Here is a 17,939-nt window from a genome sequence, read left to right as displayed (position 1 = left end):
TCTGGCTAATTTAAAAATACTCATCTAAAAATTGTAGAAACAGTGTGAATAACATTTGGTACTATTAGAATGAAAAATCAGGAGAGGGGCATACACATCTCTGTTCTAACCTGTACTCTAGCATTAAATTGTTTTACAGTGGCAACATCTTCAAGATGAATCCAGGCAGGTCCACAATGTCCAAGCTACTGGATAATGATCTGGCTAAGCTGACATGACAGGACAATAAGCTGAGTTCCCTCTGTATCTATATATGTTACACTTTTTTAAAAGAAGCTTCAAGTCAAGCCAGATTTTCTTCTTTTCAGATTACATTAAGCTCAGGTTTTTTTGAAAAACACTCATTAACAGCTTTTCTTCCAGAAAGAATCTTAGAGAGCAACTTCTGCTTATTATAGTGACCTTATCTTCATTAGTTTAACACATTTTCACTAAGATAAAAAACAGAGCTTAATGGAAGTACAGCAAATCACAGCAGCTGTGCCCCAGTCACTTCATTTACACCGTGCAGTCTGAGCATAACCATAGCTTGCTTTCTACACTTAGACTGTCTTCAAATTCCTTCAATTCATGAGCTATGGCATTTGTTTTGAAAAACCTCCAACCAAGGAAGTTCATTGTTGTCAGCAGCAAATGCAGTTCTGTTCCAGCTACATACTTACCATGTCTTCCAGCTGAAGAGTAGTTGCTGGTGGAGGTGGTGGTGAGGGCGGATTATATTGTGAAGGAGGTAGCCTTCCTGCAACAGTGGTACCATTATCATTTCTCCTACTTCCTATATCTATTATTAGAAACATAAAGTAATGGGATCAGCACATAATCTAGCAAACCCTAAGGGGAAAAGAAAGAGATAAATGACAGTAAAAATTGACTATTATTTTGAGATTTCTGTATAATATAATTAAAAGGATCAGCCTGTTCTTTATAGGCGTGTGTATATATACATATTTGTACAAACATTCCTGTATTTGACACTTCTTTTCAGATGCTTCAGAATAATATTTTCTAAGGGGCTTGTTTCTGTGTTATGCCTCAACATCTCTGTGGCACTTGTCACATACTTGTAGGGCAAAGAACTGAGGTTCTATGTACTGCTTGCCAATACTAAATCCAGTGTGCCAAAGCTGCTCTTATGCTAAGGGCCAAAATCCAGTTCAGGTAGAGAGCAGCAAAACACAGAAAAGCCATCCTGGACTTCTGGGAGGCCATAAGATCTTTAAGGGGGGTCACTGTCAAGTAAAATAAAATGTTATTTTAACTTTCCTGAGAACATACTGCAATTTCAAGGAGCCATAGATCACGCTCAGCAGCATCCCATGTCCACGTACAATGGCTGGACACTGGCCACATCCTGGCTGGAGGGCTGGGATGATCTGTGGGTGCTCTATAGCCCTCATCTCTCCCCACCAGCTGGGTAAGCCTGAGCTTGCAGAAAATCCATCCAGGATTCTTTTGTTTTGAATTGCAGACATCCTGAGGAGGTGAGATCTGCAGACCTAAGCCCAGTATCTTTTTCAAGCAGTTTCAGCCTTTTCCTTTAGAATACAAACTTCCTTAAAGGAAGCAGAGAGAGGTATTCTTATTTACTCCTCTATTTCTGAAGCAGATGATGCTAGCAGCAGATCCAGGACAAGGGAACTTTGCTCATTCCAGGGACAAGAGTGACACCATCTGGTATTTGTGTGTTTTGGTTGTTTTTTTTTTTTTTTTTTTTTTTTTTTCTTGAAGCGAGCAGGAAAAAAATAAGGAAGGCAGTTCAAATCAGTGCAATACTGAAAGATTTCAAGTGTAAAAGTATGCCGGAATGTGCATTTTATACATATCTATGTATGTACACACATTAAACTTAAGCATAGACAGGACCAACACATAGTTACAGACCTATCAAATCTGATCTGTTACTTAAAAAAGCAACGTTACTTTTTTAAAAGTAAAAAGTAATGAATTCTTGTGGCTTTAATGTTCTTTAAATACATAAAGAGGTTAAAAATAATCTTAATAATAATTAAACCCCCCTCCATCTGTCAGTAAATGAGCGAGAGATATTTTAGACCATCAACATTAACTTCAAATGTTATGGACCCATTAAGGTTGTGATACTTGCACACTATCAATAACCTAGATTATAATATATACTATATGTATGTTATTTGCATATTGTATGTATATTAAATGTACATTATAATAACCTAATAATAATAAATCTGTAAAGGGATCAAATTCTGCTTTTATTTCCAATGACAGTAGGTGGCACTGCAATGTTTATATAAACATAAAATCACTGACTGACTCTGGCACATGGAAGTTTTAATGTCCACAGATTACAAGACTAGAACAAATCACAATAATCATCTAATCTGATGTTTGAAGTCCCCTGATGTCCAGATCACTGTTCTGTTATACCTGAGGAAGAATGCAAATAAATGGCTGTACAACCATATTAAATAACTATGTAGCTAACTTCATTAAAAGCACCATCTGGCCGTAGCAAGAAAGAGAGAGTGTGCCTGGGCAGGGGAGAAGGTGGTACTAGAGGCAGTAGAAGACGATGGCAGGCATAGGACCAAGGACAACAGAGACTGTGAGATGTTATGAAGCTTGATGAGGACCACACTGACCACCAGAAATTAAGCCTGATGCTGGACACCCAGAAAGTTGGGTACAGGCATGCCAGTGTTGTCCAGCACAGCAAAATCTCTAGATACTGTGCCTGTGTAGTGTACCAGTTCCTGCTTCGTAGTAAAAAAATCAAGCACAATGTTTGGTCCATGAACCCCAGGGGTTGGTCATGGCAGCTCTAGAGCTCAGTTATCTTCATTTCCTTCCTACTTACCCTCTTTACAGGTTTACAGAAACAATACTTTCCCATTTCACACCACTTGGTTAGCCATCATTATTAGGGAGACCCATTGTCTGTTGCATGTTTTTGGAAAACAATAAACAAACAAATAGAAGATAAAGCTTCAAGAGAGAGTAGTTCTGAATTTATAGCACAATAAAAAATAAAGTAGTTGGGCAATGCCCTGTAACTTTATTTCCAAACTCACTATCTTCAAGAAATCATTCATTCCTGACCCTCCCCAAATACTAATCCTATGTTTTTACAAGCACACAGCTACTGCACTTAGCCAAAGTCATATTCTAGTTTCCTAAGCAACTGCACAAATTCTGCATATGTTTAACAGGCTCAGACAGCTGCTCAGGTAAGTATCCTCTTACAACTTCATCAGGTTTTTATTTCCTCTTTATATCTGCATTTTTTGAGAGGAATTTCTCTGAAGTAGTTCAGAAACTTCTGGTATAAGATTGTTAAGTTTAGCATTTGAAGTTAGTTGTCTAAGGCCATTGGCAACTGCTGTCAGTACAGCCGGTTGTTAAGCCACATGTACAGCTGTGACACTCCTGCTGGCACAGCTATTTTCTCTTTAATGTAGACTGCTGCACCAGCATGATTATGTTCCTACTGCTATAGATCGTCTCACTCTGAGGGGGTGATTTCATTACATCAGTAAGGGTGTGCAGCTCTTTCCTGTGTAGCTGCACAAATTTTATAAGTGTGCTGCTGATATAATTAGACTGGTGTTTCCTGTTCTGGCACAGAACTCTAACTAAATACAGAACCTAGGAGACTTACTTGCCCTTTTTGCATTAAAAGGCAAGATTAAGAAAAGAGAGCTGTCTGGGAAAAGCAGATTCATTGCACTCAGATTCCGGAGAACAGAGGAGAGTTTTCCAGCATTTCCCCCTCACCCCCTGCATAACCTGGGTGCTGACAGAATTCTGGGTAATCTTCCACAGTATTTTAAGAAGTCTGCCATCCTTCGCTTCTTGTTCTGCCTTCAGTTGCAGGTTACCGCCCTCCCAGCAAGGTGGGATGAAAAGAAAATGTTCCACCTTTCAACTACGGCAGTACAAAGTTTAGCATCAGAATATTTCTCAACATATTCAACAGGACTTTTTAAAGGAATAAGAGTTTGACAAACGCTGTATTTCCACCAGACCTCATATTAAATTACAAAGGGTAAAGGGAGAATCCTTTAGAACAAAGAAAAAAACCAAACAAACCCAACATGCCCCCCCCACCCCGCCCTGCTCCCACCAGATTAGAGCTGCTTTTCATACTGACCAGGATCTGTCCTACTGTCCTTGCCCTGAAACATGGTCATTGCTTCCAGATTCAATGCACATACACCACGCATGAAAGCTTTCTTCATGGTGTCTTCATACTGTTCTCTTTCACCATGCAGTCGCAGAATCTCAGCTTTTGTCTGTTCCAAAGTAGCAGTTAGCTATGAAACAGAATAAGGAAACAGTTGTCTTGTACTTCTGAATGCAAACTATGTACGTATTCCTCAATGAGCTTTAAAGTCACTTACTATGTTTACAAAGATACACATTTTCACTTCAAAATCTCTGGTTCACCACAGATGAATAGCTACTTGTCCTTTCTTTGTACTACAGCACATTATTTGTACTAGAGCATACCAAGGACAAAGGTTCATTTGAAAGGACTGTCAGACCCTACCTAACCAGCTAAGCAGAAATTTATCTTGCAAGTTTTTGTCTTTTAGAAGTTAGGCATCTGGCACAAGCCAGATTTCTGCAGGAACATGGATTCACTCAACAGAAGAATAAGTGTTCCCAGAAAACTCTTTAAGCATAGGGTAAATTGTCATCAGCAATCACTCTTTTCTAGCTACTGTAAAAAACCTAAAAATTCTGAGAAAAGACAGATAAAGTTATTTTTATAACTCAGTACTTACTGGTTTTGTGCTGGTAAACCATATTTGGTAAGCCTGTTCTTAAAATTCTAGGTTTAATTTCTTATAAAAACCCAAAGCTTTAAAAATATGTATTTAAAAACTTTATCTACTTACTCTGCACCAACGCACATATTGGTAACTTAACTTCACCTTAATCTCATTTCAGGAAGAGTCCCATTTACTTCACCTGTATGCGCAGATCAGCAACATTTTACATCAGATGCAGGGGAAAAAAAAAAGTCACATCTAGAAACCACAGTTGAGATCTTAGATCTCCTCAGATCTTCTTGTGTACTTTGGAACTCTGTTCTGCTGGAAAGTCCTCATGTTTTTGAAGTTTGCTGAGAAAGAGATACTTTGAAGGGATGGGGGGTGGGGGGAATGAAGGAGAAAAAGAATGAAAAAAAGAAACCCTATTTTACCTCTGCAATTTTGGCTTCATAATCATTGGTGAGCTGAACACAGACATCTTCTGCCCTTAACTGACAGGCTTTTGCCACTTTGTCTTTCCATTTTTCTTCACTAAGAGAGCGCCATGCTGCCCATACTTTCTTCATCAACGCTGTCTGGAATTGTCTGTCTGCTATTCTATTTGCATATTCCTTAGGAAACAAATAAAACCACATAATATGCAACTTCACGTTTCCTAAAAATTTAAGTACTCAAGAGGGTGTGGATGATTGTTTTACAACTTATTACATAGACCACAGTAGAAACACTAAACTGCGTTACACATGCCGCAATGAAGTGGTACACAAACACAGCATCAGCAATTCAATATTTCTACCTGCTCACATGTCACAGAGTGTTACTGTCCCCAGTACAAGAAACCAAATTTGTGAACTCCTAAGTTACACAAAACAGTGGTTTTACTCTTAGCTTAATGACACTTAAACAACAGCCTCACATATATGGAGTAACCATGCACGTGTGAAGCCATTTAGTGGATATGTGGCACATTTTGATTCACTGCAGGAACCATATAAAACCACAGTAACAAAGACTCCAGATGATTAGTATAAAACACCTGCGTTTTAAGTAAATTTAGACTTCAGGATACTTTAAAAAGTCCTTTAAGACAATTCTATTATTCTACTCTATTTCAAAATAGTCACCAGACAATGTATTTCGGCATTAAATTATTTTTTCAGGTATTAATTAGAAAAAATAAGAAGACCTGAGTAAAAACCAGACTCCAAATTATTAGTAAATTCTAAGATGGGAGGGAAGGAAAGAAAAGGCTATCTATCTCTGCAAATCAGCAGAGTTTTGGATAGCATCAAAGAACTTGAGTCTATCCAAGAATCTGTACCAATGAACAAAGGTCCCAAACACAGCTTCTCCTTTTTAACAGCATGGAATGGGAGAGGTTTGTAGTCTTGCAATGGGCTCCTTCTTTTCTGTCATATTTCACTTAGTAGACTGTTTACTGCTAGATGCCTGATGCAGCGCCCAACATGTTGTGTGCGACCAGCTCTTAGCTACAACTTTTGGCAATGTGAGAAAAGAGGGCAGCTGATATTTTAATTGTGAAAAAGTGGTTTCCCCAAAAAATGTGATACTATATCACATCACTGTTCAAACATAATGTGTTTGAAATTTAGACAGAGATTCCCTTGGCACCTACTTCAAAATGTAGATCCTGTAATTTATGGGGATTTGCTGTGAGTTGATCACAGTAATTGGAGCAATGTAAGACAAGTATGGGTTTAATTTTTTCCCCCATCCCAGAGAGTATTCCGACAGCAGCATTCTTTCTAGAATTGATGTTTTCAAACTGTTATCTGACATTGTCAAACACATCAAAATAGAAACACTGTCATTTCTTCAAACTGTAACAGGAACTGCAGCAACTCTGACCCTTTTGAGTTCAAAGGTTCCATTTTCATCACATTTTTATTTTGCCCACATACCTCTTGTTTGGCTTTAACGTGCTGAATCCGCCACAGTGTAAACTTTCTCATCACCTCTATTCTCTCCTTTTGCCTCTCTAATGCTTGGGTCAAGTTAGTAATCACCTGCAGAAATATTAACACTATTTCAATAGCTATGTTCTTTGTAAGGTCAAATGCAATGTACTTTATGCATCAGTTATTTTTCACTTAAAGCATTTGCTTTTAACAGATGCTTTCTACTGAATCTTCCCTACTCTAATCAAGCAGGAAAAAATAATCAGAGTTCAAATCAGAACTAAAATTTCTGTGGCTTCAACGCTGAGACTGTGGCACTTAAACACTTTCACTGTGTAGTTTTAGGAAAGGTTCAACTGAATTCTTATTTCATGCTACATCTGCAGGCTTCTGTGCTACTTCCTTATAATTAAATGTTACTGTAGCATAAAGTCAGAAGAATCACTTATTTCAATGACAATTTTGATAAGTCAGGAGCATTTATATTAAAAGTTTTAGTGCATTATTAATTAACTGAAGTGTAAAGAAACAATTTAGCTGCAGAAAGGTTATCCAACTGTTTGAACAGCTAAGGAGTTGCTATGATCTAGAAAAATCTGAGTAAGAATTGTTATTCTCTTTAAAAGTTCCCATGAAAGATATCATATAGGCCTATAGCTATCAAAACATTTCAGAGGCAAGATGGTCTACTAGACAGAGAATGCAGCTAGGGACTTTTACCACCAATCTCTAAACACTTTTTAATTAGTATACAGAAACAGCTGAGGTCTCCTGATTAAAAATTAGGCCAGGCATGATGCAAATTGGGTACACCAAATCACTGAGTATTTCCCTATATTTTTGCCTAACTTCTTAAGCTAGATTCTGCCATCAGTGACATCTGAGCAACTCCAATGGGCAGTAGTGACCAATCTTGGGACTCCTGGGGAGTAGCATAAAGTTATGTTAACTACTGCATAGAGATTGTGAAGAACAATATTCTATGATACTATATGCTAACATATCTTAATATGTTATATTGCCTATGTTACATGCAATAATTATTGAACATACATCAATGAAATTAATGATACTTAAAATAAAACTTACCCTTAAATCAAATTCACCCAGCAAATAGTACAAAAATCCTATTTTGTTTCAGTACAGAATTTCATACAAACAGTTTCAGTCAATCTTCAGAATGTTTAACAAAATATTACTAGGCAAAAGCTTGGTTTCTTTAAAGTGTTCAAAATATCAAAGTCAGAAACAAATAAAGGTTAATTTGATACATTTAAAGTAATTTAAAGCTGATCCCTCTCTAGAATTTTAAGAATGAGTCCTTCATAATACTGTATGTTAATAAATCTAGCATAAGCTACTTTTCTCTGCTTAAATATGACTAATTTTAACTTTTCAGTTTCAGAATAACTGAAGAGTGTCAGCTATATAAGTAACAATGGATTTATCTAAAATTAGAAGTAAATTTCCATAAACTATCAAGAAAACAGAAAGCAAAGGAAATGAATTAATGAATAAATTAACTACTTTTGTTGAAAAGGTGTCATATATGAACATAAAACATCAACTTTTGATGCCGCATACCTGTTGATACACACTAGAAGTCTTAGCCTAAATCCGTGTTTGTTAATTAGTACATTTTTGCCACTAAAAAGCATTTGTGAGATTTACAATGGGAAAACAAGAATCTACAGTATTCATAACATTTGTGAGGCTGAGGGACTTTGGGTCATGCCCATGTCAGAATACAGCAGTTTTGGCAAGTCTGGTGTGATACATGGAAGCACTGCCACCTACCATTAAGGTGGTGGCAATAATAGTTTTCTGTTGAAAACAATTTTTTTTTAGAAACAGAACTATAAAATTGGTTGAAGAAATTATTTCTTTGGTAACAGAAAAAAAATACTGCTTTCAAAGTATCATTGAGAATTATGGCACATTAAATGTGAGTGACATACAATGATATCCAAAAGAATTAGATACGTTTGAATGGTATACACTGCAATAACTATGGCTCTGCATATATGTACTAGTTAAATGGTATTATACTAATCTTGTTCTTGTAATGTTACAACATTTATATTTGCTTTGTCTGTCAGATTAGACTGTTTTCCAAATGGACACAGAAAGAACGTCATCTTCTTCCATATTTTAACTCCTTCCTCCAATGGATGTTTTTAAAAAAAAACGTAAATAGGAATTAAAAACCCAAACTCCATTAAGTGTTCTCCAGTACTAGGTTAAAAATTCAGGATAGCAATAAGAGGATTCGTTATGTGATTGCAGGGCTGCCAAAATTTTATATCCATTTCCACAATTCTAGTTAATTTTGAAGTTGTTGATAGCAGAAAAGCATAACTCAGAGACCCCAAATGTACTATCCTAAGAATTTGTACAAACGTACAATTCCTAAGAATCCCAAAATAGAAACTCTTTAACATTTCAGAGACTGCTGCTGATTTAAAATTCCAGAAAACCGATCAAATAATTGAAAAATTAAAGGCTTTTAAAGTCTAAGAGCTAATAGACTCATCTAAGCCAGTGTGATCTTCACCAAATAAGTAAGGAACAACAATAGCCCCTAGATTTAAGAAGCAAACAATGCCAAATATGTACATACAACACGTTAAGTTTCCACTGTTAGTATGGACAACATTATTAGCAACAATGATTCTTTTTCTACTATACAGTCTAAACATATTATTTACTTCTCTATGCTACTTCCTGCAAGAAGAATTTTGTTGAAGGAGATAGGCCCAAAAATTCAATGTGGATATTTTTAAAAAGAGAGAAACTGTTGAATTATGAAACTGAATTACTACCTCATCTTTCCTGCCAATAGAGATTTCATAAGTATGTAGCAACTCCTTCAGGTTTTCCATCTCATTGCCTAATTGTCTCACATGTGCAGCATGTTTCTCTTTTTCTTGTCTCATTTGAAGCTTGTGATGTTCTATCAAACTAAGCTTCCATTTTTTCAATTCAGTCAGAACATTTGTCTGAAAAGTTAAAGGATGACAGTAGTGCAATCAGTAAAATTATTCCCTCCTCCCTAATCTTTTAAAACACTTAGCAATTAAGGAGACATGAATATTTACAGTCACGCTTTCATTACACAGGCTGTTTATATCTATAAATATTACCAGACATAACAAACTGTTGAATGATAATAACTGAACATCCCTTATGGAGAAAGTTATTCCAAAGCTCTTGAAAGAAGATATTCTAGTGCTTATATGCAATACACAACAACAATCAAAAAGAAAACCACCATTTCCCAGTCCAATCACACTGCAACTTTTCCTGCACTCTCACTTATTCTACAACACACTGACATCTGTATACAACTTTTAAGGATTCCATACAAAATAAATACCTTAAGACTTCCACTCCAGAGATCAAGTATGTTTTCTATTTCAGTTACTTTTTCATCAGATAAAGTTAATTCAGTCACTATGGTTTCATTGATTTCTTTTGGACCGCATGTGGACCCTTGTGAAGAAGTCTCTTCTGAAAGAACAGGGCAAAGTCGTTCCATATTGGCTTCAGAAGGCTCCTTCACAGATATTAAGACTAAAAATGAAACAGAGAATAAGGATTGATACTCTGGAAAGGCTAACTGGTCTGCAGTGTGGATGGAAGTCAGAAGCTAGGCATTTAAAACAATCCCAAGCCCCAAAAGATTTATGCCATCAGAAACCTCCTTTCCCCATGTAAAACAAACTACCCAATTCAAATATATGCTTCCAAGATACAAGTATATTTAAACCAACAGTCCTATTGTATGGTTAGTCAAATCAAAACTACCTCTTCCTTAAAGAGCAGAATCTTTTAACGTCATTTCATTTTAAAGAGGATGATCACATCAAGTACCAAAAAAAATAGTGTTGCCAGAAACAAAAAGCATCTCTCTCAGTAAAGACTTCTTGTCAATTAACATCTCAGGTCAAAAATCTAAAAACTTTTGCTGTTTTCTTTAATGAGACTGTAAATTCCTGAGGCCAGGGGCCTGCCTTGGTGCATTCACAATGCAACCTGTAGGTATATTTCAATGTTGGTACGTACCTGCATCCATTTTCCTTACAGCCTTGAATTTGCTCATCTAATTAGATTTTAAACTCTTTAGCAAAAGGAAATATCTACTATGAATTTATATAATGCCTGACACAACAAGGCCTCACTTCCAGGTGCTGTGGCTAACTACCACTGCAATAAAAATTAATCCACACCCAGAAGCGAATGGGCATGTGTTTGAGTTCCAACCGATGGGAAGAAAAAAATGAGCTAAGAATAAAGAAGTTAATAATTAAGTAAACCGAGGAAATTAAATATTGTTTCATATTTAGTTAGTCCTTACAGAAAATTTATTATTCGAGTTGACAGCTGAATAAAAAAATTCAGAAAGAAGAGGGATTAGCAGATTTCTGGTATTATTAACAACTGGGACACCTTCAAAAGAATACTATCCTTCTTTCATAAATGGTGAGAGGAAACCTCTAACATTCTAGTCATCACTTCTGAAAACAAATATTGTCTGTATAATTGGTTTCATAGTGGATGGGTACTATTTTTTGGTACAAGCATGCAGAGACAAGCTTAACTGTTTGTCACAAAGCAGTATTTTCAGTGGACGCTGGAAATGTATGTTTCTAATTATTCAAGGCTGAGCATGATGGTTGACACTCTTCCACAGTTATTGTCACTGTTAGGTCTCCTGCCCAAAAGAGATGAGAAGAACTGTCTGGCTAATACTCCTCCCAGTCAAGTAGGTTGAATTGCAACTACTACACTCATGCTCCAAACCAAGAAGAAAATAAGGAAGAACTGTGATGCAGAGGCAGTTACAATGGCTTTTTGGTGCTTCTCCCAAGGTCATACACAACTACACATCATAAAATTAAAATCAGCTTGAGCTAAAGAAGCCCCATCTAACATACCATTTCTCTAAACTAAATTCCCTACCCCATTACATAAGCAGAAGACCATAAACAGATTATTCCCAATCACACCAGTATATTAAGATCAGGCTCTAGCTTTTTGTCAATGTTTCTCCTACAAATGAGAGAAGTATTGGTTAGCTATTGGAAGAATTTGAACATTTGTTGCTTGTAAAGATGTAAAAAAAATATGACATGCTAGACAGATGACCCAGTCTACTTGAAAAACATCTAATTTCAGTGATGGAGAATCTGGCTGGCCTTTCATAATGTAAAATATTTGGCAGCATTACTATTGTCAAGTATTCCCAGTTCTGTCCTTCACCACTTGTTCCCATTCCTGCATGTCATTGTGTTCCTCCTTCAGTTGTGACGTTGCTGTAAAATGCATGAAGGTTTGTTTTTATTTTTAAACTTTTATTATTTGCTTGGATTACAAAGATAGCCAACTTACACAGCACAGTTTGCAAGTTATTTACAAAGAAAAAACCAGAACAAAATGTAACCAATAAAACGAGGACATTAAAATAGACTGACAACTGCCATAGTCTGAGATCATAGTATTACAAATTTATCACTCCCCTCCCCTTAATCCTCTCTATGTACAGATTATCCTAACTCAGCTTCATTTTTCTCATTTGCCATAGGATATATCCTTCACTGAATCCACTGAGAGTATCTGTTACATATTTATATCATCATCTGTCCTGGTTTCAGCTGGGATAGAGTTAACTGTCTTCCTAGTAGCTGGTACAGTGCTATGTTTTGAGTTCAGTATGTGAAGAATGAGCGGCTGCGTGGTGCTTAGTTGCTGGCTGGGGTTAAACCACGACATCATCTTATGTAATTTATCTTGGCCTTCCAGTACTTCCATAATTTTCTAGTTGTATACCTACTAATTTCATTCTTATTCCTAATGCTCTCCTTCTGTCACCTCTGTGCCTTCCACTGCATTAAATGATGCCATTCAGTAACAGTGCAATAAGGTACTAAGGTCATTGAACCATTTGGGTATGATAAAGTATAAAAATGTATTTCATTAAATAATCCCCACATGCATTTACTCTGACAAATCTCTAGACCATATTCTTGTTTATAGTAGAGGTAATGAAATTAGCTGTTTTTCCAGATGTCTGTTATCCTAATACTACTGTTTTGGGTTTTTTAATGTGTTCCTCTAGTATCTGACTACTTCTGCTTTTATTAAGTAAATAAGCTCTAACAGACTGTTCTCACACATGATCTGCTATCAGTGGCCCAAGCTGAGGGCAGCGATTTGGTAAAATGTACAGTTTTTTAAAAAAACTTCTCAGAAGTTTAATGGATCAATACTGAGGACTGGTAGCCTGAAGAGAAGGAATTTTCCCACTGTTTGGGTATGACACATCATTACACAACTTTGCTACAAATAATTTACTGCTCCGGTCTTAGCCATTTTCAAATTTAATCAACTAAACTGTTAACAAGAACAGGAAATTAAGTTTTAGGCTTCAAAGCTTAAGAGCATTTAGACATTGAATTGAATAGTACAGCATGTTTTATTCCAATTATTTTTCTTATTTTCTTATTTTTCTTTTAGGGAATATATTATGTATCATTAAATTTACTGCAACAAACAGAGATTATCAGTAATTAGGCTGCTACCATCATAATGGGAACATTCACTTCAGTTTCAAAAACCTGAGCAGAAAGTAAAAGTGCCAGATCAAAGAATACTCCACAAACAGAACTTCATTTCAGAAAGCATCATGTGGCATGGGAAACTGTTGATCTCCATACCAACATCACATGGGGAAGAACAAAAACCATTGCAACCTTCAGAAGCTCTGCAGAAGAGCAAACTTTTAGCTATTAACTCTATACCCAGCACAGATATGCATTTTGTTTTACCAAGTTATAGAACACTACCCTAATAATTTATGATTTTGTTATTTTAACACAGCAGCAGCATTAGAGCTGGATAGGGAAAGAACAAATGTCAAAAAGCCTGATTTTTAGTATGACCATGTAGTAATGCCAAAAGAATAGAGCTAAACAAAAAAATGAACTGTCCTTCAGAAACAACTTGCTAATCTATCCTATCATCAGGTTCAGAGGTATAATACTGAACTTGAATTTAACTACTTTCTCACTTTTCATCCAAAGTCTTCTTATTAGTGTCAGTGAAAAAACCAAAAAGGTATTCTGAGGCCATTAACGCCGTGACAAACAGCACTCAAATATGCAATCACCCTTGCTCAGTATTAGAGGTTATATAGAAGAGTTGGACAGTGTGATGGAAAAGGACTTAACTGCAAGGTTCAAGTAAACGACTTGAACTTCACTCACAGACTTAACACGCCACTATTGCAGGTTTTACAGATACAATGGAGGAATGCATTATTGCAATTTTTTAAGGCAAGAGTAGTACATTACTACAACCACAAGTGATTCACAGACAACCACAAACACATTTACAAACTTAAAGCATAAACAATATTCACTTACCCCTCCAGGTAAGGGCTCTCAATCCCAGGGAAGTTATCTTGATCAGCATCCTGATCAAGGGGGGGGAAGGGTTTCCTTCACAAGCCAACTGCATAGTTAGAGAAGTGACTCCCCCCCCATTTCCAACCTGAATCTTAGAGTTTTATCCTCCGACTTGTGGAATGGTGTGTATGACTATGTCTGAGTGGATTATGATATATGCCTAAATGTATATCTGAGTGGAGTTTCCCCTTATCTTTCCTTCATTGGTCTGTGATTGTTTGAATATACAAGGTTGTCATTTGAAACTGAAGCTGAAACCCTCCAGGGTTTTTTTGGTTGGTTTTGTTTTTTTTTTTTACCTTGCTTCCTCAGCAACTGAATAGTTGTTGAATTGAGACTCAGGGCATACTATTTGTTAAGGGATTTCAAAGCTCAGTTCAGGTTTTGGTTCTCTGAATGGTGCACCCACTGCCCTGTTTACTTTAGGGTTTATCAGACAACCCAGGGCTAAGCTCTCTACACAGCTCTCCGTGAGTCATCTCTGCAGAGAGACAGGGCCTCAAGACAACCCAAGGCTGAGTCACTTTTGCAACCCCCCATGAGTTGCCTGTGTGCACTAGACACGAGGAAACTCATTTGTGAACTATGAGCCAGACAATCCACACAGATTTTGGTCAGATCCTTTTTAAAAGTTGAAATAACCTTTTTACAACTAGATTGTTTCAAGCTGTGTCTCAAGGAGACATTAGACATCTCCTTCCTAAACTGACAGGACATAGTGATATTTTGAACAGCAAACCTATGTTTTGATAAACCAGCAAAGCACTAGAAATTTATTTATAATGTGTAGTTAATAGAAGCATGATGGGGCTGTGTAAATATTCTTCTTGCGTCAGTCTCAGAGAAGATCCAGAGCATGTTCTTTACTGGTTTTAACCATTTTTTTCATTTTGAAAATAAAAGACAAATTGTTTTTTGCAAGGTGCTGCCCTTTGCAAAGATAATAAACATCTGAGTGTCTATAACTGAGGGGAATACATGGCTCATTGTAATAAGTGATACATAAAACTGCAATGCAAAATTTTGATCACCATCAAGTATAACAATGTTTCTTCCCCCTGTCTCATGACAATTAACTGCAGCTTGCAAATTACTATTCTTATTTGGTAATACCAAGCATATTAAAAGATAACTCTATTCAAATATTTCAAGAGAAGCAATCAAGGGAATGGAAATTTGTCCTCTCACTTCAATTGCACACCTTTAGGCAGCAAAAAGGAACAAAGACTTCATAGGCTATACATTTAGCCCCAGGGGGAAAAAAAAAAGTAAGAGCATAACCCCTTTCACAGAGTTAAAGGCAAACAGCAGACAGTGCTGGCTAAGATCTTCTCTTCAGACAAGTATGATTGGAAATAGAGTATACAGTCATCTACCAAAAAAAAAAGCACAAGTCTAGTGTTTTGATTCTGATCACCTTTCTTATAAGCAGCAGTATCACACATCACAAATATTGTCTTCCAAAAAACAATGTTCCTCTCAAACTGGGAAACAAAACTCTAAACAGAGAGAACACTGGGGGCAAGACTTGAACAAGAATTTTCTCCATAACAGAATTCCACATTGCTGGGTTTGAAATTTTCTGCTCCCCTTTTAAGAACAACTCCAGCTGACAAATGCTTCCAGCAGCTGACCTGAACTGATCTACAATTCAAGAATTTTGCAAGTGTTTTTGAATCCTGGCAATCTGCTAGTGTGACTGATCAACAGCCTGCTACAACGGAAGAAGACTCAGAGATGAGCAGTATGATCATGAAGCTCAGGGAAGAATACAGGGAGTGACCACAGCTGTTGTAAAGAAAGCTGAACTTATCTCAACACAGGAAGGGGTAGAGGGTGGCCTTTGTTTTTGGTAAATGGCTGTACCAGTTGAGTGGATCAACTGGTTGTGTAAGTGGCCTTAATCAAGAAGTGTGAATGCATTCCTGTGCTAGCCAGAGGAGCATGCAGGAAGCATTGGCTCAACCCAACACAGTACAAAAACTGAGCAACCAGCAAAATGACCTTTCAACAGAGCAATGAGCTTGAGCTGGCTTTAACCCACATAGTCCCTCCTGGCAACTGGTGATGGCCTGTGTCATGATGGTTACTGTATAGACACCAGTAACAGGAATCACGTTTGTACTGTGATCTAACTGTATATTACAATTACTCTATCATGCTGTGACTGTTCACTCAAGTCCTGTGCAGATTTTGGCCAACATACAGTTCATGTAAGGTCTGGTGTGTCTTGAGAGTAGTGCCATTAGGTCAAGGCAAGAATAGCTGTAGGCAGGACATGATGGACAGAAGGTCTAAAGGTCATTACACAGCTGTTATCACCTGTCTCCTGCAGCCATAATCCTTGCACATTGATTGTATGGCAGTTCCTTAAGAATCCACTAACTTATAGAGATAGTATAGACCAAGCTTCCAAGCTGGAAGGTATAAATATGTCACCTTACCCAAAAAGGTTTTGAAACATATCCAACAGCAGCCAGACTGCTCAGGCTTTTGTGCTTCCCAGAGTGATACAGGGGAGTCCTGCACTGTGATGGAGGAAGGATGAGCACTCTTTCCGTCAGTCAGGCAACTATTTTGTTCACAGGGGTGTGACCTACAAGTTGTGAGTTATGAATTGGAGAACTTGTGAATTCACAAATTCTTCCCTTAATTCATGAGGTTTCTAACTCACATGTTAGACTAGTCTGTACAAAGGAGATGGAGCCCTTTTTTTGATGTGTTTGTTCTCTCTCCTATTGAGATGGGAAAATAAAGTTTAATTTACAGAATACGCTGACCTGTAAATTTGAGAGATGCAAATGGTCCATGATGTGCTTACATTGAGATTTCAGTATATTGCTGTGTCACTCTGCTAAACCAAGATCCCATGTAACAGCAAATATCTTCAGACAAGTAAACTGGTTCTAGAAGACTAAACCCTCTTTGTGTTTTGTATCTAAAGGAACATGGTCAGAGCATATTGGACTCTTGACAGTAGCAACAAAATGTTCTTTGGCTGTGGAAATCACAGATGGTCTAAACGTTACCTTTAGTTGAATCTATCAGGCTGCAATTTTTGGTACCTCAACCTGATATAACAGATGAGGATGTTTTTTTTTCCCCCCAATCAAAACATTTTGTATCATAATTTTTTAAACCCCAAGCAACTGCTCTCATTGTAGGAGCTGCAGGAATATCTCTTACTACAGTGGAATTTTTTCAACAATGCTTGACTGTTCAAGAATAATTGCCATGGTACAAAATACCAGCAGCTTTATTGATCTGACTTCATATGCAACTTGGTACAATTCCCACACAGGGCATAACTACACTGGATCAAGTTAATAGACTTCAGTATGTAAAAATCAAAATGCAAAGGCTGCACTTGAAACTCTTCTGTTGGCAGAAGTTTTTCTAATGTTATTCACACTCTAATTCCAGATCTACTTCCATTACAGAACATTCTCTCCCTCCAAACCTCCATTCTCATGCTTTCAGTGAACTCAAAATCACGCCTTCTACATTTCCTATGGTAGTCTGATATTCAGAAGAACAACCACACTAATTCTGCATGGCAAGAAGTTATCGATATGATGTCTTTAAGGACTAAGATTCTCTGCTGGTTTATAAGAATGATAAAACATTTCTCCTTATGGCACACTGGAAAGAGAGGCATTGGCTTGGATGTCTGAATGCACCTAAACTGCACTGCACTCACTGTAGAAGGATACAGAGCATAACCAATACTACCCCCCCTCACTTTAATCGCATTCCTTATTTTAAGAACCTGTTTCTAGATAATTTTTTATTATATTGTA

General features: G+C 37.0%; 1 protein-coding gene across 5 annotated transcripts in view; it reads right to left on the bottom strand.

Annotated features, from left to right (window-relative positions):
• Positions 1-17,939, bottom strand: part of POC5 (POC5 centriolar protein) — a 31,421-nt gene that overhangs the window by 3,412 nt on the left and 10,070 nt on the right. For 4 of the 5 annotated variants that reach the window (XM_075020384.1, XM_075020385.1, XM_075020382.1 and 1 more), the window contains 6 exons: positions 10,050-10,246; positions 9,496-9,672; positions 6,677-6,781; positions 5,186-5,365; positions 4,127-4,289; positions 663-781 (listed from right to left, as the gene is read on the bottom strand). In XM_075020384.1, the coding sequence (XP_074876485.1) occupies positions 663-781; positions 4,127-4,289; positions 5,186-5,365; positions 6,677-6,781; positions 9,496-9,672; positions 10,050-10,211 (906 nt within the window). In that variant the 5' untranslated portion in view covers positions 10,212-10,246. The remainder of the gene's footprint in view (positions 1-662; positions 782-4,126; positions 4,290-5,185; positions 5,366-6,676; positions 6,782-9,495; positions 9,673-10,049; positions 10,247-17,939) is intronic. The other variant, XM_075020383.1, reaches the window with a different exon arrangement.

Source organism: Buteo buteo, chromosome Z (genome assembly GCF_964188355.1).
Source record: "Buteo buteo chromosome Z, bButBut1.hap1.1, whole genome shotgun sequence".
Lineage (NCBI taxonomy): Eukaryota > Metazoa > Chordata > Aves > Accipitriformes > Accipitridae > Buteo > Buteo buteo.
The sequence above is the reverse complement of the archived record's forward strand: the minus strand, read 5'-3'. Positions and strand labels throughout refer to the sequence as shown.